We start from the raw sequence: 27,161 nt of genomic DNA on the forward strand, positions 1-27,161 counted from the left end.
CACGAACCTTTTAATAATTAATCATACCTTTAATAATTATTTAAATAACAAACAGGATAATGTCATATGCTGCTTAAATTAGTGTCCAGAATAACAACTTGTGGTTAGATTCAGGGGAAAGTGCAATGAATAAAGAGAGACTGATGCATTAAAAGGCATCACTATTCAAAAATCAACATTTACTAAGAAGACTACATGAGGTTCCTGAATCATATTGTAGATTCTGAAAAGGTCAAAACCAAGGATATGTGCTCAGCTTTGGATTGGTGACAGAATTCTGGATTAATTCAGTAATAAAGCCCACCAGGACCAGTGGCTTACACCCAGCTGCGTGCCCAGCATCCTATATCAGAGGTGAAAAAATGGTGGAGTGGGGCGGGTGAGGCAGTGATTGGAACAGCGGCAGCGGCAGCACCGTTGTCATTAGCAGCAGCCTGAAAAAGAACATTACCCTCCTGCCGGACAAGATCTTTCGCAATCTGGAGAACGCCAAGCGGTTCGCCATCGATATCAAGTTTCTCAATGTTTGGAGGTGGTTTAATTCCCAGGTCTTCCGGGTGGCCCCTCCCTTCATCAGAACCTATCTCGTTTATTCCTGGGGGACCGAAGAATTTGAACGTCTGAAAAGGAAGAACCCAGCTGATTGTGAAAATAATGAGTAATTTGACTGATAACGAAGAACACAGTTGCCAGCATTATTCTTGTTCTTGGCTTGTGGACATGTATATACATGTATTTAAAGTAACACTTGCTCAATAATTTGTTTTTAATATTGTTATTTGTTATTTAATTTTGAGAATTGTTATTCAATTTTGAGAATTGTTATTTAATTTTGAGAATTGTATTATTTTATTGATGTATTATGTTATATTGATGTATTGTTATGTTCATTTTTTTTTGTAAGCCGCCTTGAGCGCCTTTTGGCCATAAGGCGGGGTATAAATTTAATAAATAATAATAATAATATAATAGTTTATTGTCAAACCAGTTGGTCATTGCAGAAAAATTAGTATTAGTTTTTAAAAAATCAGTATTAGTTTCCTACAGAATAAAAACTGTAATACCTGCCTACTTGCTTTAAAATAGGACTGGAGGGGGGACAGAAATAGTTACAACACAAGCACAATTCTTTTTTACATTCACTCAAAAGTCTCATTAATTTACAGCACATTCATAACCATGTCTACTCAAAAGTAAGTCCTATTGAATTCAGTGGGATTTACTCTGGGCATATGGGATTAGTATTGCGTTTACCCCCACAAAAGCAAGTATTGGGAAGGTTTTGAAAACACTGCCCAGGATCTGACTCCTGCACACAAGAGGAAAAAAACCTGAAATGTATATACTTACCCAATTTATGAGATTTTCAGATAAACGGGGGGGGGACCACCATTTTCTGGCATTGCAATGAGATTTTCTAGACACTGCCCAGGTCAACCAAACTGGCTTCACACTGATTGGCTGCAATCCTAAACGGGCGGGGTTAGACTGAGCTACGAAGTGCTATAAAGGACAGATTTGTTTTTAAAAAAGATTTAACAGTGGAGGGGTGGCTGACGTTTTTATGTATATCTCGAGAACCGGACCACCTAGAAACTTAATTTTTTTTTAATTAAAGCTAAGAATCCAGGCCACCTAAGGGGCTAAATGGGTGCCAGGTGGCATACAAAGAATCTGGGTAAAACCCAGCTAACCGGGCAATATGGCAACCCTAACTACAAGTCCCATCAGCCCCAGCCAGCATGGCCACTGGATTGGGCTGATGGGAGTTGCAGTTCAAACAAGTAACTTTTCTAAGCTCTGCCCAGAAGCCCATGCTTCTGGAACATGTCTTTTGTCCACCAATCAGAAGAGCAGAAGACTTCCCCTGCTCCCTCTGTTAACAAACAGCTCGCAAAATTCTCAAAACTTTAACAATCAGCTCTCGTGAACCGGTGCGAGCCGGCTCCAGCACACCACTGCCTGTAATGGTCATTTCAGTACCTGGATGATCCATAGTGAGGCCTTCTAAGGTGTTCTTGCATTTATAGCAAGTTATTAGAAAAGTTGCATATATTGTTTATACTGCTAAAAGTCCAATTAAATATACAATATATACAACTTTTCTAATAACTTGTTATATATGCAAACATGTCTGTTCATCTAAGATTTTAAGTTGTTTGATGTTGCATGTGTTTAGCAGGCCACAGGCATGTCCACTCACACATAACACCAGGTCACTACATGTTATTACTCTTATTATTTATTACATTTGTTGATCACTTTTCTCAGCAAGGTGACTCAAAGCGACTTACATTGCACAGCACATGTTTTGTTCCTGTTATTTAGGCTGAGTGCAGGTGTTGCCACCACTCCCCATATCCTCAGAGGCACATGTTACCAAATCCTTCCAAGCTACACAGGAAGTGAATTGGACTGTGAAAGACCAACCCAAATTGTGTTTGCATTTTTACAAATTTGTAGGGCAATACAATATCTCAGAGAGGAGGTGCTCCTGCTCCCCTGGTGCATTACTATAGCTGCCCAATTTCCCTGCTTTTTAAAGTTTGATAGAAATATCTGTTGGCTATATGTTGTTACGAGTGCTCAGCTAACAAACTCCATTTTGGTTCAAGTGGAATCAAGGAGGTGCAAGGCCCTGGAGCATTCTGGACTATAATTCCCACCCCACACCCCGTTGTCTTACTGGTTATGCATTCCTGAGGTACTGTGTGAAGGACAGCAAGGGCATCCTGTGAGCAACAAAAATAACCAAGAGAGACTGAAATAAATGTTATCTTCTTCCTTGGCAGACTTCCCTCAATCCTAGCAGAACTATCCCATTGTTCAAAGCAAGCATTAGAAAGTAGCCTGCGTTTCTCAGGGTCAGCAAGAAACATGCAAGCACACATACATACACATGAAATCACCTCATACCCAGACCCCTCCTTTTTCAGGGGAGTTGGAAGAGAAAAATTGTCTTTAAAAAGCAAGGCTTGAGATCCAAAGAGGGGGGTAATGGTGATCTGAGCTCCAACATGGGGAACTACACTCTCAAAGAACTCAAAGAAGGACTGCAGGGACAGAACAGGCAGGGATTCTGTTCTGTTCTCAGCACAAGCCTTGAGGCAAACAGATTCCTCCCTGCTTTTGGGTCAGAGCTCCTTCACATCACTTCAGCTATATTCCACTGCCCCTAGGATAGGTAATCTCTCCTACCTGTCACTCTTTATAGTAATAGCGTCCTTTGATCTCTTTAGTTTAAAGTTATGAATGGGTTAGGATATTAATGATTAATGCTGCCATGCACCCAGTAATTTTGTAATGTTATTCTCTTTTCTCTCAATAAAAGAAAGCTTTGCTTTAGTCTGGGTTGGACCTGCATTTCTTGGGTTATACACGCACCATTTAGGCACATTTCAGGGCAAAGCGCTTGTTTTATCCCTAGCAAAAGATCCTCCTCCTCTCAAGGAGGTGTGTTTCATGGGACACGTGGGTGGCAGGTTCACACACTCATGTTCCCAAGGACATGTGTCATACCAATGTATATTCTTAAACTGCAAGGGTTTTTTTTGCATATTAGTGAATTTTTCTGCTTTTTAATCTGGGAGGTAAGAAATGGGAACGTGTGCAAGTTTGCTGAGAATGGATTGATCATTTGCATGCTTATTGAGTTCAATGGGATTTACTCCTCTCCAATCATGCTTAGGATAGGTGAAACAGACCACAGGGGATGGGGGGAGGAGAAGGAAGGGCATGGGTAAAGGAGGAGGAAGGAGGGGAGGAAGAAGGGCAGAGGGGTGGAGCGGGAGAGGAGCAGGCAGGAGGGAAGGAGGGCAAGGTTTGATCATTTGCATGCTTATTGAGTTCAATGGGATTTACTCCTGTACAATCATGCTTAGGATAGGTGAATGACTTCATGGAAGGGCAGGGAGTGGGAAGGGGGAGAGAAGAGGACGAAGGGTAGGGGTAGGGAGGAAGGGGAGGGGAGGGGAAGGGGAGGAGATTGGATGGGTGGGCACTGGACAGAGGGAAAAACCCTTTCCTTTCCAAAAACATTGTGAACAGTATCATTGTTTTTCAGGGTTGCCCTCACATTCTGCTCATGTAACCATTCCACAGCTGATTTCACTGTGTTGGAAATCACATCCAGCACTGGCAACACCACGACACTGCTTACTCTATCAATAATTGTATCAATCCTTCTCATAGCATAATGGTATGTAAGTGATTGTGCCATAATACTGGGAGCAGAGGGAATCCACAGACATACCCATACACAACAGACATCTTAGACATTTCAGACCTCTCAGAACTATAGATGCTAATGCAATTTTGTATAGGCTCTGGTGAATAGTAAAGGGTTTTCCTAGCAGGAATCAGCTCCAGAAGTCTCTGCTTCCAGAAGCAGGATACAATGGTAGGTTCAACTGCCAAGGGTTCTTATTCTGTATCACTTATCATAATCAAAAAATTAAGACTATCCAGTTATAGTTCACAGTCCACTTTACCCAGCGAAGCCTCACTGTATTTATACTGAAATCTATGAGACTACACCATGACTGCGAGTAGGTAATATGAGGACTGCAGCCTTGGATTCTTTTTTTCTTTTCCATTTTGTTACCTGTTGTTCTTTCCAAGCTGTCCTTTAGCATCTGATTGTAGGGTGTTTTCACTTAAACTGATTTATGAATATAAAATGTAACCAGAAAGTCGTGCAGTCATACCACTGTAAACTATGGCTTTACATGGACATTAAAGTCATGCCTGAGCTGCAGTGAGAACATGAGAAGACTGAACCTAAATTCAGTCCAGGAAAATGAAAGCTACATATCAATTCATGAGAAAGATAAAGAAATCCAAGATCCTTTAGTATTTTAGTTTTCGAAAATGGTGGGCCACATTTTGACCTTTACTGCTTTTTCTATGGTACTAATTCATACATATTAAACTGCTCACATTGCCATTTAATACAATGCATGCACAGAATATATCAAATTATTTTACACCAATGCTTTTATCATAAAATCAACATGTTCACACTGTCTAATAGATTTTTATTAGATGGTGTGAGCATATTGGTTTTATAATAAAACGATTTTAAACTAAAGGGATATACTTTAAACTTTTCCCATCATCTATTTTAAAGTGAAAGTATAAGCCCATCTTCCATGATATTCATGGCGCAAATCTACCACTACCACTACTACCATGGCTCAGAACTACCACCCTTCCACCTTTCCATAGACTGCAAAGGACATGGAATTCAGGCTCTTTCCATCACCATTCCAACACCTGACCGCTGTTGTCCACGCACTGGTAACCTCCAGACTGCATTACTGTAATGTGCTCTATGTGGGGCTGCCCTTGAGGTTGATTCGGAAGCTGCAGCTGGTGCAAAAATGCAGCGGCGAGACTGCTCACTGGGGCAGGGTATCACCAACATGTCACCCTGCTGCTGAAAGAATTGCACTGGCTGCCCATTTGCTACCGGGCCAAGTTCAAGGTTCTAGTTTTGGTGTACAAAGCCCTATACAGCTCAGGTCCAGGATACTTGAAAGACGGTCTTACTCCTTATATACCCAGTCGATCACTGCCCTCTGCAGGTGAGGGCCTCCTGCAGATACCATCTTATCATGAGGTTTGTTCTGCACAATATAGGAAATGGACCTTTAGTGTGACAGCACCTACCCTGTGGAATTCCCTCCCCTTAAATATTAGGCAGGCGCCATCTCTGCTGTCTTTTCAGTGCCTTTTGAAGACTTTCCTCTTCCAACAAGCCTTTTAAGTTGAGACCTATCCCATTCTGCGTCTGTGTTAGAATTGCTTTTAATGTAACTTTTACCCTTTTTTAAAAAGATGTTTTTAAAGTTTTTTTAAATGTTTTTAACATTGTTTTGTTTTAATGTATTTTAAGGTCTTTTTATGATGTTTTAAAGTGTTTTTAGTGTTTCTGTTTGCTGCTCTGGGCTCCTGCTGGAAGGAAGGGCGGGGTATAAATAAAATAAATAAAAAATGTCATGCTCATGTCTTCCATACATGTTTTTCAGTGGTTTGCCTTTATGAGAGCTGTACAATTAAGAGAAGGGGCTTTTAGAATTGCAATGCCCCAAACTATAAAATTATCAGTCCCTCTGGACACATCTGATTATGAAGACCACTCTATGGCAGGAGAAAAACATCTGTTACCGTCTAAAGCATGATGAAGAACCTGTAGTCCTCTTGATGTTGTTGGACTCCAACTCCCATCAGCCCCAGCAAGCATAACCAATGGTCAGGTATGATGAGAATTGTAGTCCAACAGCATCTGGTGGGCCAGAGGTTCTCCACCCCTGGTCTTAAGTCAAGGATGATGGGAATTCAAATCCAGCAGCCCCTGGTGGGCCATAGCTCCCCACCCCTAGACTAAAGTTAATTCCCAGATAGGATAGAAATTGCACTTTGATCCCAGTTAAAATAATGAATACACAATTAAATAGGCCCAGAAATATGACACCCAAAGCTACCAGAAGCCAGACTTATGGGAAGCAGATTTTGAGTTCAAAAAAAGTAATAGAGTGGTAGTGTAAACCAGGAAGGATCAATGGAAGTGTTTATTTAGCACTGTATATGTATAAACAAAGTACATTCTAACCATCTACCACACAATATAAGAAAATTGGACAAAGTACTTTAATCATTTATCCAGAGGTAGCAATGCAATAGAAATCTAGAACTCCCAATTTTGAGGGAGCATCCAACTTCTCAGATTTTAGGACGCTGTTGTTCTTTTTGAGAGGGTCTCACCAAGCTTCACATGTGTTGGATGTTCATTTTCACAAACCAGAACCTGAGAAAATATTTTGCATTTTCCCAAACTAATGGATATGCTGTCCACTTTTTCTTTTAATTTTAAATTCACTTCAGTTCTCATTACATATTTTCAATACCACTAGAGAAATCTGCAAGAATATTTGTAAATTTCCCCAACTCCAGAACAATTAAACTGGGAACATACCAAACTTTTTTTTTTAAAAAAAAACACTTGTCTCCCAAGAAGGGGAACAAGATTACTAGTTCAAAATGAAATAAATTATTTGGTTAAATGCTTTACTTACTACAACACCATTTTAGTGAGCTACCTGATTAACATTCTTGTAATGAATTTGGCGATGGAGTTTCATTTGATTCTGTACTAATTGATAAACTATAATATAATCACATATACAGAATCCAAAATTAGAGACCAAGCTTTGTTCTCTTCCTTTCTTCTTACTATTAGGTTTATTATAAGGCAGATTAAGATCCTGCAATACTTCTTCACAGCTGTAAACAGGTTGCTCATTTCTTTGATGTCACTCATTTCACACAGTTCCATACCAACCGAATCTGAAAGGAAGGCAGACAGGCAGCTTGAGAAAGCAGCTTGTCTTTTGCCATAATGTAGATGTCATTACTGCCTACAGCAAAGTTTTACTGTCCTTTTTTAAACAAAAAAAAATTCGCTAACCATTTCCCCAACAGTGCATGCCCACATTTTGTCACAATTTGCCACAAGTTTACTTTCTGCATCACAGGACAGAAGAGTTCTATTTAAAGCATTTATCACAAATGAAACCCTAGTTTAGCTAGTTGAATGTTTTATCTTAACTTCAGAGGAGAAGAGTGCATTACATTATAAGAAATAAACTAGAAAGAAGAGCCTATGCAGGGCTTGCCCACCCATTAGGAGAGTGAGGTAGCAGCCGCAGGCGACAGATGCTGGGGGCAGGGGAAAGGGAGTAGGAAAGAAGTATTGAAAGACAGCTGTGTGTGCCAAATGGTCTGTCTTGCATCCCCTAAGTTTGTCTGTTGCCCTCAGGTACACTGAAGGATGCTAGCACGTAACAGTGTTGAAGTAAGATTCAACTGCCAGTCTAGCCACCTTCTTTACATGGAATGGTGGCACAATCCAAAGGAAAAAAGAAATAAGCAGCTTCCAATTCTAGTACTTCTTTAAGCATAATTTACTAAAAATAGTAAAGAATACGGAAAATATACACAAGATTTAGAACACTGTAAGATCCCTGTTGTAAGTAATAAAAAAACACAGACTAAAAAGGTGCTGAATTGATAGGAAGCCATTAATGCACATTTGTAGAGAAACTGCACCTCAAAAGGAGCTCCAGGAGATATTGTGCGTGAGGGACGCAAACTATCTTGGCATTCCAAGCTAAGAAATATTAATTGCTGATTTCCCAAGTAAGATTGCTATTAGAAAAAGAGCACAAACAACAGGATTTCAGTCTCTATGCATAAAGCCCTTCCCCCAATAAAACATATATGAACAAGCGAATATATACATGTGTTTCTGTTTTGTTTTAAGGAAACAGGAAGCAGATTTATTCACTGCTCACATTAAGCCAACTTATTACCTGTCAAAACACTTATTTCCATCAAGCTCGCAGATACATTAATAACAAATATCTGTCCCAGAGGCTCATAAATGGTGGAACATAAATCTGTAAAGCCATTGCCATGAATCAGTCTAGGAAGAATTACAGAATCCCATTTTTGCTCCACCATTTTATTAATTGGGATAGGGAAGGAGGGAGTCAAAACGGGATTAAGCATTTAATGAAAGGACTTTCCATGTGGAATAAAATGACAAGGATGTTTGCGCAACTGATGCTATAAAGTCCACTTAGTCTGGACAAGTGACATGTATAATTGTTGTTAACCTAAAACAGAAATGAAACTTTAAAAAATCAAATGCATATTGGAGTTACTGTAGATTTTTCACTCATTTACAAATACAGGAAATGCAAAACAAAACATTATTTGTGAAAACTTAACAGCCAAGAATTTATACTTGGCATGCAATTCTTGAAGCTAAATGGTAATATCCAGTGCTAATGGACTGCCTTCAAGTTGATTCCGACTTATGGCGACCCTATGAATAGGGTTTTCATGGTAAGTGGTATTCAGAGGGGTTTTTACCATTGCCTTCCTCTGAGGCTGAGAGGCAGTGACTCGCCCATGGTCAGCCAGTGAGCTTCATGGCTGTGTGGGGATTCGAACCCTGGTCTCCCAGGTTGTAGTCCAACACCTTAACCACTATACCACACTGACTCTCTATATCTGATGTCATATGCAAAGCTAACATACTGGAAGCAATAGAGCAAGTAACCTAAGTACTCATAGCTGGATATCATCCACTATTTGCAAGTCTCTTCTTTATTCCCAAAATGAACTGTGAAATTTCTTTAAAGAAATGTAACCCAGATGTAACATCTAGATCTTAGTTAAAATATTACTTGAAATTTATCTAGTTTTAAGTCACATGCTCTAGGAATGCAAAATCCATGAATTTTAACTATGTAGACTGAGAATCTAACTTTAACTTTTTTATTTTATTATTAAAATCAAGATATTTGGAAACATTATATAGGATGTATGTTTACCAAAAAAAAAAGTCATTAAAAAGGCTCATTGGACGGGTGCTGACATAACAATCTATAGTTCAGCAATCTGGAGTAAGGAGATGCTTTAAGTATTTCCCTGCTCTTTCACACAAATTTCCCCAATCTCAGTATTACTAATCATGGCTTCAAACAAAACAGAAAGAAAATGGGATAAATGATTTGGGGGAGTGGAGGGAGCTTACAATTGCCGTGGGAGCAGGGAAGCCGAAGAGGAATGGCAGTGGCAGCTGTTAGAGCCCTGCTGCTGCTCTGCTGCTACAAAAGCTGCCAGCAAAAATACAGTAAGCAGCTCCCTGCCGCAGCTGTATCCCCTACCCTGCAACTGGTTTGTTTCCTCAGAATAGCACTGGAACAGCCAGCTTGAGTTTACCACTTCCAAGTAGGATGACAAATTTAGAGTGTCCATTTTGGTTCACCCCTAGTATAAATCTGTGCACTGAAGAGTCTCACCCCTGCTGGAAAACATCTTTAGGATAAAGCTTGTAAGCAAAACCAAATAATAGTGCAACAAACAAAGAAAAGACAATATAAAATTTGCTACTGCCATAAATACTGAAATAAATAAAGAGGCAAGCCATGTAATACATACATGTCATGCTTCCATTTTCACATGTTGGAAAAATCCTTAACCTTACATATGAGGAGATAACCTTCAGCATGCAAGTGTGACTACTGACAAGACAAATCATCAAAAGAATAAAATAAAACAGTGTTATTTCAGTACCTGTAGATTGTATAATATAAGATGAGCAGCCTATGAATAGGAAGGAATATCCAAATTTTGACATCACATAACTTAATGTATATTAATTATAGAATTATTGAGAGCTGAAAATTTACCTGAAGAAGGTGACAAAAAACTGTACCAGGTCCATGATGGTATTGTGTTGTGAAAAAGCAATCTGAAAATAGAAAGGGAATAAAAGTAATTGTCAACTTTTCCTGAGGCTGCTTAAAACTTTCTCTATAGTCAGTTAAATAAAAGCAGAATGGCCAAAGTCAACCTTCAGAGTTAAGTCAACCTGTTGTGAACTATGCACATCGGTTTTAAGGCCTATACTATGTAAGTGAATTATGTTACTAGTACATCAAGTCTTGCCAGTGTCTTAACTCAGATTAACAGCTACGCAGACTGGAAATATGAATGTATTCAGTATGAACATATATCCAATTCAATATATTTGACTTGGGAAACAGAGAACACAGTTTTAACAGCTATGTTATCATATTAAGTGCACAATCTTATCCACATTTACTTGGGAATAAAACTAAAGCTGGTCTTTTGCTTTTGCCTAAATTTGGAAGGGCATTTGAGGAAATTATTAAGGGTGAAGGTAGGAATTTACAATTGTGGCAGGAGAATGGAGAATGCTGGCTACAGAACACCTTTTAGATTGGTTAATTAAGACTGTTAAGCCAATCAGTTCCAAAGCAAATAAAACAATTCAACAGCAGATATATGAAGTGTAATTTAATGTCACTACATTTTTAAAATGGCAATAAGAAGCTTGCAAAATATTTAAAATCTAACCCAATGAAAGAAAGCTTATCTGCACATTTTTCTTGCTAGATGAGGAGCCCTAACCACATGTGCAAACAGGAACAAAGGCAAGTTCCCTTCCCAGGTTCATCTGCATGCAGAGAGCCATGTAGAACAGCATGAACTGAGCCATCTTCAAGAAAGAGTCATCTGCTATTGTTGTGGTGCAGTTGATTAAACAGATGATGGGCAATTTCAGCTTTCCAAAACAGGAAGATAGTTGAAGGAGGGGGTAGGTCTTCAGGAAAGTTCGAAATAACTTACACTAGACTTCTCTTTGCAGTGCATTCTCATTGTTGTTTTTTTTTAAATACTTTCAAAACATATTTATATTTTAAAAAACAAAACACAAAACTGCACCAGCTAATGATATCCCTAGAGTCAGCCTTGTTCAGTGTTTGTAGCATATATGCAACGTTTTCAATAATTCTGTTTTCAAATACCTTGCAAAGGAGTGCTCCAGAAGTTGCGTACAGCAGCACATTTCCACTTAGAGGTGATGGTCTTAGAAGAATTTACTTGAGCTAAGCTCGCTTCTTGCACCACAGCCATACATTCTAATCCTAAATATTTATTTACATCCCTTTCTCTTCCTGCATTGCTACCATATTTCCTTGAACACCTACTTAACATTATGTTTTGTGGCAGTTCACCACAGCAACTTTTAGGATCATGAAATATTGCATCTGTTTGCACACTCTTTTTCATTTGTGGAAGTGGCCTGATTTACTGATTTGAAGCCTTCTTTCCCTGCTCTTCAGTCAAAAAAGACTCCCAGAGTGGCTTATAAAGATTAATAAAACAGTCCCTACCTTCAGACTTGCAAACTGAAAGACACAACAGTAAAGAAAAAGGGATTTATTTATTTATTTATTTAATTACATTTCTAAACCGCCCTATAGCAACAAGCTCTCAGGGCGGTGTACAACAAGATAAAACCACAATTAAAATACAAGCAAGTGTAGATTATAAAACATATTAAAAACAAAATTAAAATACAACTTAAAAATAAAAATACAATAAAATTAAATTTAAAATTAACATTAAATTAAGGTTAATTTGGAAGGGATTGGAAGGGAAGATGAAAACCGAGTGGATGGGGCCCAAAGTCTCATCTCCTGTTTCCCAACTCTTGTGCCCCATGGGGTGAACCAGAGGAGGTTGCTGTTCATTCAAGTGCTAAATACATTTAATTCTTCATAATTTCATTTTCCACAGTGAATAGTACAATATGACATTAGATGTTGCAGCAGAATCTTAAACCATCATATAGCAAGTCAGGTCTTTGGCTGTTCACACAACAAGTCAGGCAGAAAAAAAAATTATGAATGGAATTAAGCCCATGAAAACTTTGCCTGAAGCACTAATAACTGAAAGCCACTGTTCATGGCAATCCTGAGGTCACTGGTTTTTAGCTAATGTTATTGAAATGCTTTTTAGAGTTGTTTTATAATGGATATGTTTGCTGCCCTGGCCTCCTTCAGGAGGAAGGATGGGATATAATATTTGTTTGTTTGTTTGTTTGTTTATAACAACAATAATAATAATGAGCAATAAACATGTAAGTTTAAACAAAAAATAATACACAAAAATTAGAAGTTAATTGTAGGGGTTTTGTTCTGATGTGTAGGTCAAAGTGGATATGTTCATACAACATGGTTAGCCATAAACCATGATTTATCATGCACAAATGAACAGATCCTGCTTCACTACTCCCCACTAGTGGAAACAAACCATGAACATGGTTTAGCGTTATATTTGAACTGTGGGTTGTAATTGTTTCACTCAAACTGGTAAGCCAAGAACAAACCATAGTTTATCATTGTACTGTATTTCAAGCAAAGCAAACCATGAACCCTGGTTGAGACATAATGCTAAACTAGGTCTGAGTATTTGTTTCCTCTAGAGCAGCCTTTCCCAACCAGTGTGCCTCCAGATGCTGTTGGACCACAACTTCCATCTTTCCTGACCATTGGCAATGCTGGCTGAGGCTGATGGGAGTTGTGGTCCAAAAACATCTGGAGGCACACTGGTTGAAAAAGGCTGCTCTAGAGGGAAGGAGGAAACAGAGTGTGATTTGCTTGTGCATGACAAGCCATAGTTTATAGCTTACCATGACATGAGAACACAAACACTGAAAACAAAACACATTAATAATGTAGTTTTTCAGTGTTGTTTACAGAACTCTATACTCAGAGCACATGATTTGCAGCAATAAGTTCATCTCCAGTTAAAAATTGAACTCAGACAGTAGGACTTGAAAAGACCTCTGTCTAAGACTTTGGGGAACTGTTACCAGGTAGGAGGGATTATTTTGGGCTACATGAACCAATGTCATAAGACATAGGGTGGTATTCAATGCTAGTTATACTCAGACTAGACTCATTGATGGACATGATTAACTTAGATTTACAGTATTAACTTTAGTGGGTTGCTCTGAGTAGGACTTGGCTGAATACAATTCATTTGTTCCAATGTTTATGATTTAAAGAAACCACTTGCTTCTTCAGAGCACTTGTTTTACAGGGGAAAAAATCTAAAATATAAACAATTTCCAACAGAGTTCTCTTTCAGTGGCATTATTAAAAATGAATTTAATGAAGGAGACTTTACATTCTGGCAATTATTTTCACATACGGTATCAGCATTCATTTTAACCATTCATTACACACACACAAATATTCTCAAGGAAAATAACTGCAATCAATAACCATAGTGCAGCTGATTATACATGATAGCCATATAAAATATGTATTTAACCTCAATTAGTTCCTAATCAGGTAAGTACCTGAATTTCTCATAATATCAAAATGCAACCAAATTTACAAACGAATTAAATGCTGGGGTTGTATCTTATTAGATCATAGAGTAGACCCATTGAAACCAATGGATATGATAGTCAAATTATGGTCTATGCATCATATGTTTCCTTTAAATGTATATGGAGATAGTTTACACATTTGTAAACATGGCTTGTTGTTTGCCTCAAGTTTATAAAAACTTCCACTGTCATATTTACACCTGTAAGATCGCCACTCAGAAAACCACATCATTACATTCACTGGCAATAAACTGGAACTGGAACTGGTACTGAAGGTTGTATGTGCAACTAACAACTCTGGGGCCTCTCCTATTGAGCAGCCTGCATACTTATTGGCAAGAGTGACTTAGTATCAGCACAGGCAGGAGTAGCTGCCATTGTATGCTGCAGATGTGTAGTGGTAAATTGTCAGCAACATCTGACCAATACTGGGCCTGCTGCTACTGCTCATTAAGCTTCCGTGCAGCTTCTATGAGGAGAGACTGAAAGAACTGGGCATGTTTAGCCTGGAGAAGAGAAGACTGAGGGGAGATATGATAGCACCCTTCAAGTACATGAAAGGTTGTCACACAGAGGAGGGCTGGGATCTCTTCTCGATCATCCCAGAGTGCGGGACATGGAATAATGGGCTCAAGTTGAAGGAAGCCAGATTTCGACTGGACATCAGGAAAAACTTCCTAACTGTTAGAGCCATACAACATTGGAACCAATTACCTAGAGAGGTAATGGGCTCTCCGACACTAGAGGCATTCAAGTGGCAGCTGGACAGCCATCTGTCAGGAATGCTTTGATTTGGATTCCTGCATTGAGCAGGGGGTTGGACTTGATGGCCTTATAGGCCCCTTCCAACTCTACTATTCTATGATTCCCACACACTTTATGTATCTTTGAAGTGATATATGCTTTCTAAGGACATAGTGCTGCCAAGAAGGGGGCACTGCTATAAGGAGCCCAGAGTGATCAAGGGTCTCAAATTCTGTGCTTTTATTTAAACAAAAAGTAAGTGTCTAGCCCCCATAGAACAAAGGTTATGAAACAAAATGTGCAGGTACCATGCAATTACTTGAGAGATATGAGCTTCCTCCTACCTTTCAGTGGTTTTAGTCAATGAGTGAATCCAAACTGTGATTGACAGCTACTAGAAAGTTTTTTAGAGCCATACAAGTCCAAGAGAAGAACAAAAATGGTTTCAGAATGATTCAGGAAGTTCTTCCTCTGTACACCAGAGAAGAGGCTTCCTGGTTCATTTTGAAGCCTGTCCACCCAAAAGCAGCAAAGGTAGCAGCAAAGACAAGAATTCATGATCTTTCTAACTCAGACTTAATTTCATGCAATTAAGTTTATGTTACAATTAAGTAAACATTTAAACAATTAACCTGCTAATGCAAATGCAAATAAAATTAATATATCTGTATTGTGGGGAGGGGGGTTGTGGTTGAGAAACTGTGAGTTACATCAGCTCTGCAAAGCAACCCAGTGGCTATACTAGTATTGCAAGGGGCCGGTGGAGACTTAAAGAGAGTAGTGTATGACAACTCTGCAATGTAATCCAGTGCTGTTACCCAATATCTTGTTGTGTGGGTTTTTTTTTAAAAAAAGGGAAATGCACTTGAAAAGGTTGCTGATTGTAGCAGCAACATGAGTGGTGGGGTGACAAATTGCTTTTGCACTCATGGGGGTGGATAAGGAGATTCTGGGACATGGATCGTTGCTGGTATAAACACTTAAATGGGTATATTTATGACATGTCACAGGCTCAAATCCATTTTGCTAGAAAAAAGAAAACAAAGAGGGGGCTATTTGACTTGTGCTGATAACATTGCTGTAGTTTTTATGAGGTACAAAAAATATCAACAAATGCTCTTAGAACACTCTGCTTGCTTTTTAACAATTTAATGTTGAATTTATTCCAGCATGGGCATCTGAACCTTGGCTGCTGTAAATCTTAAATCTGTTCTGATGCCTCCCCTTCCAGCCCCCTCTGAAATACCACACACAGACTTGAACAAAATGTAGCATTGCCAGCCTAATATCATTTTGATTGAAGACCTACAATGTAAGTAATTTAAACTCATGAAACCGGAGTTCTTTGCATGGCTTAGAGTTGGCATTGAGGGAGAGTAGGGCTCTTTGACTTATTGCTCATGTAACACAAAAACTGTCTCTAGGCAACTTACAAACATAATAAAATACAGAGACAAAAACATAGCAATCATCAATATGCTAACAAAATAAGAACCTCAAGTATAACATCAGCAACAGCAATAGTAACAGTAAAAATATTAGCAGTATGTAGGCCATAATAACCCGTCACAATCCAGTGAATGCTTGGGAAGAGAATAAGAAAACTACAATTTTGGGAAAAGATTTACCTGTTGACATTCTATCTGTCAGATATCTCATTACATATTTTGGCCCATAAGCTACTTTGGGCCTTTCATGACACCCACATGATACAAATTTATATATCACACAAAGCATATGCAAATTCTATGCAAACCTATGTCTTCTCTCTGGATGTGGGGCAGAAAGCCCGATTCATACAGTGTACTGGTCCCAGAAAAAAACTTGTTGGGATCTCTGTAAGGACATGGGCTCCCCCAGTCTTTTATTTTTGATCTGCAATGACAGCTATGGATTGCTTTCACCCTCCCCATCAGTGATTAAATATAAATGAATGAGAAATGAATATATCATTTGAACAGAGTTTGTCCTTTCACACATATAAAACAGAGTGAGTAATTGCTGACAGCTAATATTTTCTGGCAAAAAAGTTATTAGTCAAATCTATAATCTATATTTCAAACACAGATTCTCCATGATGTCAGTTACTGTGTATTTACAGTTCTGCCAAAAAGAAACAGTTCTCTAAGCAGACTAGACGTTCCACCTCTTCAATGCCTTTGGGGTGAAACCTCTCTCCTCAGACTGGAGAGGGAAGACTTGTCACAAATAAGGTGGGTAGGTAAAGGAGTATGTTGTCAGGCAGACTAAAAGCTTCAGCAAGACCTACTTTGCCATGTGAGTGGTTTCATTTTCTAACTGCTCTTGCCTTGCATCTCAGTCGCCAGACAGGCAAGAAACAAACTAAGATAAAGCCAGGATAGGGTCAAATGTAATGACCTGCCTTTGGAGTCAGAAAACCTACTGGCTGCGAAATCTTTAGAAAGATGGTCTGCGTTAACAATGAACTGTATTTGGAGGATGTGATTCAAGTAGTAGATGAGAGGAAAGTGATTCAAGGTTTCCATAACTGGGGTTCCCCAGGACCTTGGTCTTTGGATTCCTTTCATATTCATATTTTTGCCTTCGAACTCCAAGAACTGGAATACTACTGCTACTGAAAATATTTCTCTAGCACAATAGTCCAGGCCATGATACATGCCAAGAGCAGATTCATGCCTGTGTACACTGGCATGTCTAACAAAGCAATGACTTGGCCATCTTTTGTACTTCTTACCTGGCTGAAAAACTGGCAGTGGGTACTTTCTTCTCAGGACACCCCTCCAAACCCTTTTGTAAACTTATTGCTTTCATGTGTTTTTCTCCTTGTTAACCAGTAATGTTTCCTAGTGAGCCAAAACTTGTGTCTCTGTTAGATGAATGGGTACAGATGATGATGGAAGGGACTGAGAGGGGTGGGAGTCAGGGACTGGTCTTCAAGAAGTTGAGAGCTAACTCCAGTTGTGCTCAAGTAGGTGTCAGAGGCTCAGGTTGGTGTTTATAAATGCAAACGTGTGGAAAGAGTGCCTTTTACATGGCTTACAGCTTGGGAGCTGGGTGCTCTTCACAGACCAGAAATTATCTCCTGAGGTAGAAATGAGGTAAGAACCATCTGGGTTTGCTAGGTGTCTGATCAATGGTGAAAATCAATTTATGCTTGGCTGGAGGCTGGGAGGCAGTGACCACAAGGGTTACAGGAATTTCTCTTAAACCTGGTGCTGAGGTGTTGAATGACAAAAGGAGATGGATCACCTTGTTTGGCTGCTAGCAAGTTTAATAAAAAGCCCATAAGGCTGCAGGTAGAGGTTTTGCAACAAGAAATTCATTTGCTTAGGAGGGTTTGCAGAGAAAGGTTAAGAAATAATGGCAACAAGTCTCTGATTGGCATGTCTAGGGCTAGAGGAAATGAGAGAAGCAGGGTAATGTTTTGCTTCAGTCCTCTGAGAACAGGCAAATTTGTTACACAAAATATTTGTGCCATTTGTGCTTTGGGAAGAGTGCAAAAGAAATAAAGCAAGCCAGAAACAAAGGATCCAGTGTCTGAAATGTATCACCCTCTGTACTGGATTTAATGCAACTTTCAAGAATAATACTAGGCCACGTTATGTAGTAGCTTGATTAAAATGTGCATTAACAGTGGGAAATCACCTGGATCAATTGGTTGTATCCAATGCTGTGCCAGTTGGGTTCTTCTGGTGCAGTGGGACTTCTATTATCTCTAGTCCATGTACTCCCAAATCTGTTCTGGAGTGTCCCCCAACCCTCTGGATCTGATTTTGAGGGTGTGTAGGCAGCTGGAAGAACAGGAGCTGAAGAGGAAGTTCCATTGCATGCACAGAAGTCCCTTGAGCCAGAGGAGCTGCAGCACTGGTTATTGTCCTACGGCTCCTACAAACTAATTGTAATAACTATGAAAACGTATTGTGTTCCTTCCTAGTTATTATGGAAACCCAATGAAGCAATACATCCAAGTTTCATTATTTTTCAAAATTACTCTCTTGTAAGAAAAAAAAGCATGAAAATACTTTTTGAAAGTAATATATAAGGACTGTCAATTGACTAAAGAGTTTTAGGTAATGAATCATCCAACTTTAAATTAATCACATTTAGATCAATTTGTATACTACCAAACCTTCCATAAAGGAGTCATAGTATGTGGGAGTAGGTGTTAAGAATATCTAACTGCAAACCAGACAGGTTTGGGGAAATTAAACAAGTAAAAAAATATACAATGTTCGAACTCCAGATTTGTTATTAATATGACTGCAATCCACAAAACATCCAGGGCTATCCTCTGTAAGAAGTCTAAACCTTCCACTACTCCCAAACACCCAGGTTTTAATTTATTTTTCCCCCTTCTAAAATACATTTCTGCCAGCACCAGTTATGTGAGTGGATAAATGTTTTTCACAGTCATTAATTGTATTCTTTCATTGCTAATAAATTAAGAAATTATAAATAGGAAAAACAAAAAAGGCAGTAAAACTTTAGCAGAAGGTCTAATAATGAGCTCTGATGACACACGTAATATGATAAGGTCAGGCACAATGCAAAGTAAACTGCCTGGAGAGTGCTGATATGGATACTTAAACTCTATAAAATTATTACTTCTTACAGTATCATCAAAAATTGTAATTGAATTTCTTCCTAAATAAAATTATTACATATTTCCACAGAGCCAAAATGCATGTTCTAAAGTAAAAGGGGTTGGTACTGACAAACCTTAAAGATTAACTTATTTCAGTGTCAATCCTCTGCTACATTTTCTCAAGGAAAATAAGTAATACCCTATTTGAGTGAGATAAAGTTTTGACTCTAGAAGTACAAGAGACAACAATGAGGTACAAGAGGCAGAAAATATATTGTGCAGTTCCACTTTAACATTTTCATTTGGAGGAATAGGAAAAGAACAAATGGCAACTTCTTCTCCCTCTTTTCACCAAAAATAAAATGCACCATATGCAAAATATACAATAATAATAATACACCCATTGTTTAAAAGTGAATTAACTATTGGCATAAAAAGAACAGGTGACACTAATATAGGCTAATATTAAAGCACCCCTAGACTACAGACCTGCCATGTCGTAGGTTGTGAAGCTTCTTTTCCCTCAATATTTGATCTCCAACTGCAGTCGGTATATATATTTGTTGTGAAATAGGATGGATTGGAGACCACACAGAGAGCAGTGGACGAGCTGCTGGTGTTTTATTTCAAGAACCCACTTGGGCAGCAGACCTGTGCAGAGCTACCAGCAGAGGGGCAGCTGTGCCATCCTTACTTTTGAAAGTCCCAAAGCCACCATGTGGCCTGCCTCTGCTTCTTCCTCATCTTCTGCTTCTTCCTTGTCTCCACTCTCCCTGCTGTGCCTCCTGTCGTCTAGTCTGTCTGTGACGGCGGATCCACACCGGCTCTTCGACAACACAAGCTTCACCATCCGGGCCTTCCCCGCACACTGGGGCCTTCCCTCCACCTTTGTAGCAGCCTACGGGAGCAGCCTGACCAGCTAAGGCAAGGAGACTGTGGGCCAGAACATCGATTGCTTCATCCTCGTGACCAAGCTGAAGTACTATTTTGCCGTGGACACCGTCTATGTTGGCAAAAAGCTGGGGTTGCTCCTGTTCCCTTTCCTGCACCAGGACTGGCAGGTGCTGTACCAGCAGGACACCCCAGTGGCACCACGCTTTGATGTCAATGCATTGATGTAAGAGCTAGTAGACATTGTCAAAACATTAGGAAAGTACTGATTGTTATTGTATTGTTACTGAAAGATGTTGCTGTTGCTTTTTTAACAATGTTAATATTTTGTTATTTAAATTTTTGTAAACTGTGTGTTTTTTCTGATGTGTATTTTGTGTTTGTGTTTATTTTTGTGAGCCACCTTGAGGGCCTTTTTTGCCAAAAGGCAGCATAGAAATAAACCGTAACATAACACTTTGTGGTGATCCGTGACTCAGACATAAAACCCCACACACTGCATTAAGTACATACAATATAATGTTTTCCAAAGAAAACGCTATGTAACATTCTCTAACCATAAGGTTCTGGATGGGGTTGCTCTTTCCTTGAAGGAGCAGGTCTACAGCTTGTGGGTACTCCTGGGTCCAACACTGTCACTGGCTAGGAGTGCCTTTTTCCAGCTCCAGCTGTTTTGCCAGCTTCAGCCACTTATGGACAGAGAAGACTTGGCCACAGTGCTCCATGCTCTGGTAACTTCCAGACTGGATCATTGCAATGTGCTCTATGTGGGGCTGCCCTTGAAGATTACTCAGAAATTTCAGCTGGTCCAAAGAGAAGACTTGGCCACAGTGCTCCATGCTCTGGTAACTTCCAGACTGGATCATTGCAATGTGCTCTATGTGGGGCTGCCCTTGAAGATTACTCGGAAATTTCAACTGGTCCAAAATACAGCAGCCAGATTACTGGCTGGAATTCCCTTTAGAACTCATATAACCCGTTTTAAAACAGCTGTATGAGTTTTCAGTTTGTTTCCAGGCCCAGCTGAAGGTGCTCACATTAGTGTTTAAAACCCTAAACCTCTTAGGTCCCAAATATCTGAAAGACCACCTCTTTCTCTACAGACCCTCTCATGTGTTGAGATCAGCAAAGGGAGCCCTTTTGATAGTTCACCACCCTCAAAAGTTTGGGGTGGGGTGGGTGGCCCAGGAGAGGGCATTTTCTGTGGCAGCCCCTAAGCTGTGGAACTCCCTCCTCACTGAAGTTCATCTGACAACTTCACTGTACAACTTTCAGCAGATGCTGAAGACACACCTCTTTACCCTGGCCTTCGACACCTGAGATGTATATTTTCAGGACCCTCCCTATTTTCTGTGATGTTGTTTAGGTTGTTTTTAACTGTTTTTAATTCTGTTTTGAAAGTGTTGTAGCCCACCCTGGGATCTTTGGTGAAGGGCAGATAACAAATTCTAATTCTCATAATAGTAACAACAACAGGGTTGAATGGCAGAAAGGTGGATGTTTCCACTAGAAGTGAAATTTGCAATGCATAAGGGAAACGTGAGGAGGGGAGATGAGAAAAGTGCTTTGTGATTAACACATCTCACTTTCAAGATGGTTTCAGTTACAATGGTTTGGGGGATGGGTAAATAAATATAATAACCAAATCTCATGGAGCAAAGTGAATTCTTTTATTTCCCCCTCAATCAAATCTAAAGATATATAGCACAAAAGCCCAAGTACCTATTTGCCTGAACATTTACCATTTTGTTGCCGAAAGACATCTCTCTTGCATCTGAAATTTTCAGAACAAGTGCCCACAAAAGATTAAGGGTGCAATCCTATCGGCATTTATGCCGGCTTGAGGGGAGTTAGGATATCATGCATCTCTGACTCAGTCATAAGTCCCTCATCCTGACTCTGCTGCAGCTCAGTCAGCAACCCCCTTGTCCCCCCTCCAGCTTAGCCAGGGCTCAGCTTGCAAACCCCCATCCCTCCAGGTTCAGCCAGGGCTCAGCTGAGTTAGGCATAAATTAAGCCTGTGTAGGTCCCAAAAAGGGGTGTTCTCAGGGTGCGGCGAGGGCAGGACTGAGGGGACTTATGCCATATCCTACATCTGTTTAGTCTGGTCATGTGGCCTCCAGTGTAAGTTGAGCCAGAAAAAGGGTGGTATAAGTAAAAACACACAATAACTTAATCTCTCTCTGTGCTGGTTTTTGTTTTTGCAGCTTTTATTTTCTTTCCATTGGCCTCTGCCACCTGCATTCTCCCTCCCAAGGGCTCCTGAATGGAGTTAGGATTTGACATACTTGAAGCCAGCGTAACTTCAGCTAGCTTAAGTTATGCTGGCTTTGTCGATGTAAGCTTGCTTTGTAAGTGTGGCTAAGTGATTCCTTTTTTTATATGCCCCAGATTGCAACAGCTGCCCTTGCAGAAAAAAAAAACACTTTAAAACATCTTAAAAACAAAAGACTTTAAAAACATATTAAAACAAAACATCTGAAAAACATCTTTACAAGACAACTTTTAAAACATGTTGAAAAAACAGTTCCAGCACTGACACAGACTGAGATAAGGTCTCTACTTAAAGACTTGTTGAAAGAGGAAGGTCTTCAATAGGCACTGAAAGGATAACAGAGATGGCGGCTGTCTAATATTTAAGGGGAGGAAATTCTAACATGTTGGCGCCACAAAACTAAAAGGTCCACTTCCTAGGTTATGCAGAACGGACCTCGTGATAAGATGTTATCTGCAGAAGGCCCTCACCTGCAGAGCACAGTGATTAACTGGATATATAAGGGGTAAGACGATATGTTAGGTATCCTGGTCCCAAGCTGCATAGGGCTTTGTTCTCCAAAACCAGAATCTTGACCTTGGCCCAGTAGCTAATGAGCAGGATCAACCTCAAGGTCAGTCCCACATAGAGTGCATTAAAGTAACCCAGCCTGGAGGTTACCAGTGCGTGGACAACAGTGGTCAGGCTATCCCAGTCCAGAAATGGCCTCAGCTGTCTCACCAGCCAAAACTGGTAAAAGGCACTCCTAGCTAATGAGGTCACCTGGGCCTCTAATGACAAAGATGGATCCAGAAGCACCCCTAGACTACAGACCTGCACTTTCAGAGGGAGTATGACCCCATCTAAAGCAGGCAATTTACCAATTAGTTGAACTGGGGAACCACCAACCCACAGCACCTCTGTCTTGCTACGATTCAGACTCAGTTTACTGGCCCTCATCCAGCCCACCATCGAGTCCAGGCGCTGGTACAGGGCTTGCACGGCCTCTCCCATTTCAGATGTTACCGAGAAATAGAGCTGGGTATCATCAGCATACTGCTGACACCTTGCCTCAAATCTCCTGATGACCACTACCTATATAGATGTTAAACAGCATGGGGGACAAGATGGTACCCTGCGGCACCCCACAACACAACTGCGAGGAGGTGAAAAGACAATCACCCAATGCTATTATCTGAAAATGACCCTGCAGATAGGATCAGAACCACTGTAAAACAGTACAACTGATACCCATTTCACAAAGTCAGCTGAGAAGGATACCATGGTCAATGGTATTAAAAGCCGCCAAGAGATCAAGTAAGAATAACAGGGTTGCACTCCCCTGTCCTTCTCCTGATAAAGGTCATCCATCAGGGCAACCAAGGCTGATTTAGTCCCATAACCAGGCCTGAACCCAGATTGGGATGGGTCAAGATAATTATGATGAAGTAGTTACAGTATATAACACTTAATGGAGTATATAATAGTTTACTAAGCAGATTCCAAAGAAAAAAAATCAGTTACACACAAATATAAACATCCATAATTAAAACACAGAATAAAACAAACCTATTAAAAACAACACAGCACTTAGGGAATGCTTACATAAACAGGTGTATCTTCAAAAGCCAGTGGAATTCTGATACAGAAGGAGCGCCTCAAGGATTTTAGCTGGGAATGCATTCCATAACACCATTTTCACCAATGAAAAAGCCTACCTTCATGTCACCATAAGCTGATAATCATCAGGTTGTGGCAAGACTAGCTGGGTTCCATTTGCTAATCTTTATACCCTTACCAGGCAATGGAACAGAAATCAGTCTTTTAGGTATTCTGGTCTAGACTTAGCTATAGGAGCATACTAGCAGAATATAGCAACATAAGAAGCTGCCTTATGCTGAGTCAGACTACTGGTCCATCCAGCTAAGTGCTGCCTGCACTGACTTGTGGTGGCTCTCCAAGGTTTCAGACAGGTGATCTTTCCCAGCCCTATTGACTCTGGGACCTCCTGCATGTACAGCAGATGATCTACACCTGAGCTACAGACTTTACCTAGCCCTAGCTAGCCCTAACATCAGCACCGTTGCTGTAGTGTGGGCAATCGCACCACACTGCTAGTAATGGAAAAGAAGCAGAGCTGTAGAGGGATCTACAGCCTTTCAGGACCATCAGAACCTTAAAGGACAGTGCAACCCTATAGCAGCCTAAATGAAGTCAGAATACTAACAGTGGTTTCCTTGAAAGAAGTACAGAAACACTTCCTGGGACTGGATGTTGTGGTATAGTTAATCATCTACTCCATCAACAAATAAATACTTGTTTGTTCAGTCCCAAATTACCAGATGCTGGATTTATAGATACAAAAACATACAGCATGTAGACAATATCATATCTAGTCTACTGAAGTGTATATAAATGATTCCTTGCAGTGAAATACAGCCATTGCTCGGCATTCTATTAAAAAAATAGAAACATAGCAACATTGTACAAAATGGAGCCTAACATGAGCACAATCCAGCTAATGAACAATAATGATGTTACATAATGAAAAAATTAAAACATCTACTCACAGCCAATGATAGATAGAAAAATAAATTAACATAGCCAATGGAGAAAATATGTGTTTATGAATGATATTTACAAGAAAGAGAGATGGAAAGATAATGAGGCAGACATGCACAGTAAAACAAGGCACTTCAGATAATGGCTTTTATGAAGCAAAGATGGCAGCAGAATCCAGGTGTCTTGTATTTTGGTGCTGGATTTACATACTTGCTGCCTTTTAAATTTAACCCTCCTCCTTCACTCTTATCCACTGACAATGTCACCATCCATTTTGTTGAACAGGCACATATCCTTCATCTTATATTTGACCTCTCTCCTTTATTTCCCATATTAAGCCTGCCATCACATGTCACTCATCCCATTGCAACATAAAAAAAAAGTTCTTCTCTGTCCCTTCAGAAAAATCTCTGGTTCACATCCTAGTCACCTCTCACCTTGATTACTGCAACCTTCTCCTCTCTGGTATCTTGTTGCCTCTCCATAAATCCCTACACTAGCTTCTTCTCTGCTCCTGGATCCAACATGAACCTTTCATTCTTACCTTTGAAACCCTCCACAGCATCATCCCTTCTCATTGCTCTGCTCTGTTTCCTAGTACTTCTCTAGCCATGATAGTCACTCCGCCAGTGCTCCCATCCTCTGCCATCTAAAGGTCTCCTGATTCCTCAGACAAGTCTGTCCTTTCTCCCTCACTTCCCCTTTTGCTTGAACAGTCTTCCAGAACACCTGCATAATACTATGCCTCCTTCAAAGCCCACCCAAAAAGTCACTTTTTAATGAAAACTTTGACACAACCCTTTTGTCCCTATGCCCTACTCTAAATAAACGTAAGCACATGCAACGGAAATGATGCATTTTTCCCAGATTACTCCTACTTGTCCTTCTTCCATTGTCTCCCTATGTCAAGTTATAGGGTAGAACCTGTCTCTTTGTTAACTGTAAAGTACCATGCACATTGTTTGTGCTATAGAACAAGGGGAGCCTGTAACAAAATGTTGCAGTGTCTTCATTAATACTGAACTGAGTTTTGCCTCTCCCTGGAACCAATGGCTGTGTGTTTGCATCAACATCCTCAGATTTGTGATTACCAAGGAGAGGGAGAGGAACACATTCTTAATTTATATGCAGATGACAGGAACTTAATGCTGGGCAACCCAGAGGCATCCATGCAGATATTACAAAAGGCACTGAACCTATTTGAAGCAGTAGCAGGTCTAAAGACCAATTTTGATAAGTCTACCATCATGTTCTTTAACACACACCCCAATACCAAGTTAAGGATATATAAGTTCCTATCACTTTGATTATGCTGAACATCATTTCAGTATTTGTGAATTCAGATCCCCAGACATCTCACCAAGTTATTTAAATTGAATTATGGTCCCTTACTTGGCAAACTGCAGAAAGTTATACAAAGGTGGAGTAAACTGAATTTCTCTATTCTGGGCAGAATCACAATTCTCAATTTGTATCTGTATATCCTCTTCCCATATCCTCTTACAGGTTTGTAACAGTCCCATTTGAATGTCTAGCATTAACTTATGCATCTGTGCCACTAATCCCTTACCATGTACACCACTGTCCAGTATATTTTTTTCAAATCCTGTAAGGGGTCTTGTGGCCTGTAACTTAGTAAGTGCATCATTTAATAGCTGTTGTAATTGTAATTCTTGCAGCCAACCAAGATTCCAGTTGGATGTATCTATTCTAAATTATTGTAGCATAACAGGGACACCCCCTGTAAAAAATCTTGAAGGCGAAAATATCCATGTGCTTCCCATGTTCTAATCCTGCTTTTTAGAGTATTATCCAGCAAGCATAGGTATGCACATAGTGGAGTTAGTGGAGAATATATTGGGGACAATTTAGTGCACCACTTCTGCCATACTAGAATTGTCCTAGTAAATGGATTGTCAGTTTGTGGACTAAGCAATATCCTTCCTGGCAGAAATGGGATTGGCTATAACGGGACCATTGCCAACATTTTTTCCTCTAGTGAAATCCAAGATTTATTTACTTTTGAAATCATAAGAGCCAATTGGTGCAGGTAAAATGCTTCATAATAAATTTGTAGGTAAGGTAGTCCCCATCCTTCTCCATCCCACTTTCTATATGTCTTCATTGCCATACATGAATTTTTGTTTTGGAATACAAAACAGTTCAACATTTGTTGCCACCTTTTCATAGTTCTAGGATGGAAGGAAATGGGGAGCATCTGAAACAAATACAAAAAGTGAGGGATTACTTGCATTTGAATAGAGGCTATTCAAAAAAAATATGGACAGCAAAGCCCATTCAGTTAGTATCTGCAACTTTACAAGAGACATATTTGATACTATGCCACCGGAGATACCATA

At 39.8% G+C, this 27,161-nt stretch overlaps 1 protein-coding gene across 6 annotated transcripts in view; it reads right to left on the reverse strand.

Moving 5' to 3' along the window:
• The window catches only part of ATRNL1 (attractin like 1), a 1,089,767-nt gene that overhangs the window by 508,255 nt on the left and 554,351 nt on the right, over positions 1-27,161 (reverse strand). For 4 of the 6 annotated variants that reach the window (XM_061635905.1, XM_061635908.1, XM_061635909.1 and 1 more), the window contains exon 25: positions 10,263-10,324. In XM_061635905.1, the coding sequence (XP_061491889.1) occupies positions 10,263-10,324 (62 nt within the window). Of the gene's footprint in view, positions 1-7,105; positions 7,348-8,139; positions 8,209-10,262; positions 10,325-27,161 lie in introns of those variants that run through there. The other 2 variants (XM_061635912.1, XM_061635911.1) reach the window with 2 other exon arrangements.

Source organism: Rhineura floridana, chromosome 7 (genome assembly GCF_030035675.1).
Source record: "Rhineura floridana isolate rRhiFlo1 chromosome 7, rRhiFlo1.hap2, whole genome shotgun sequence".
Lineage (NCBI taxonomy): Eukaryota > Metazoa > Chordata > Lepidosauria > Squamata > Rhineuridae > Rhineura > Rhineura floridana.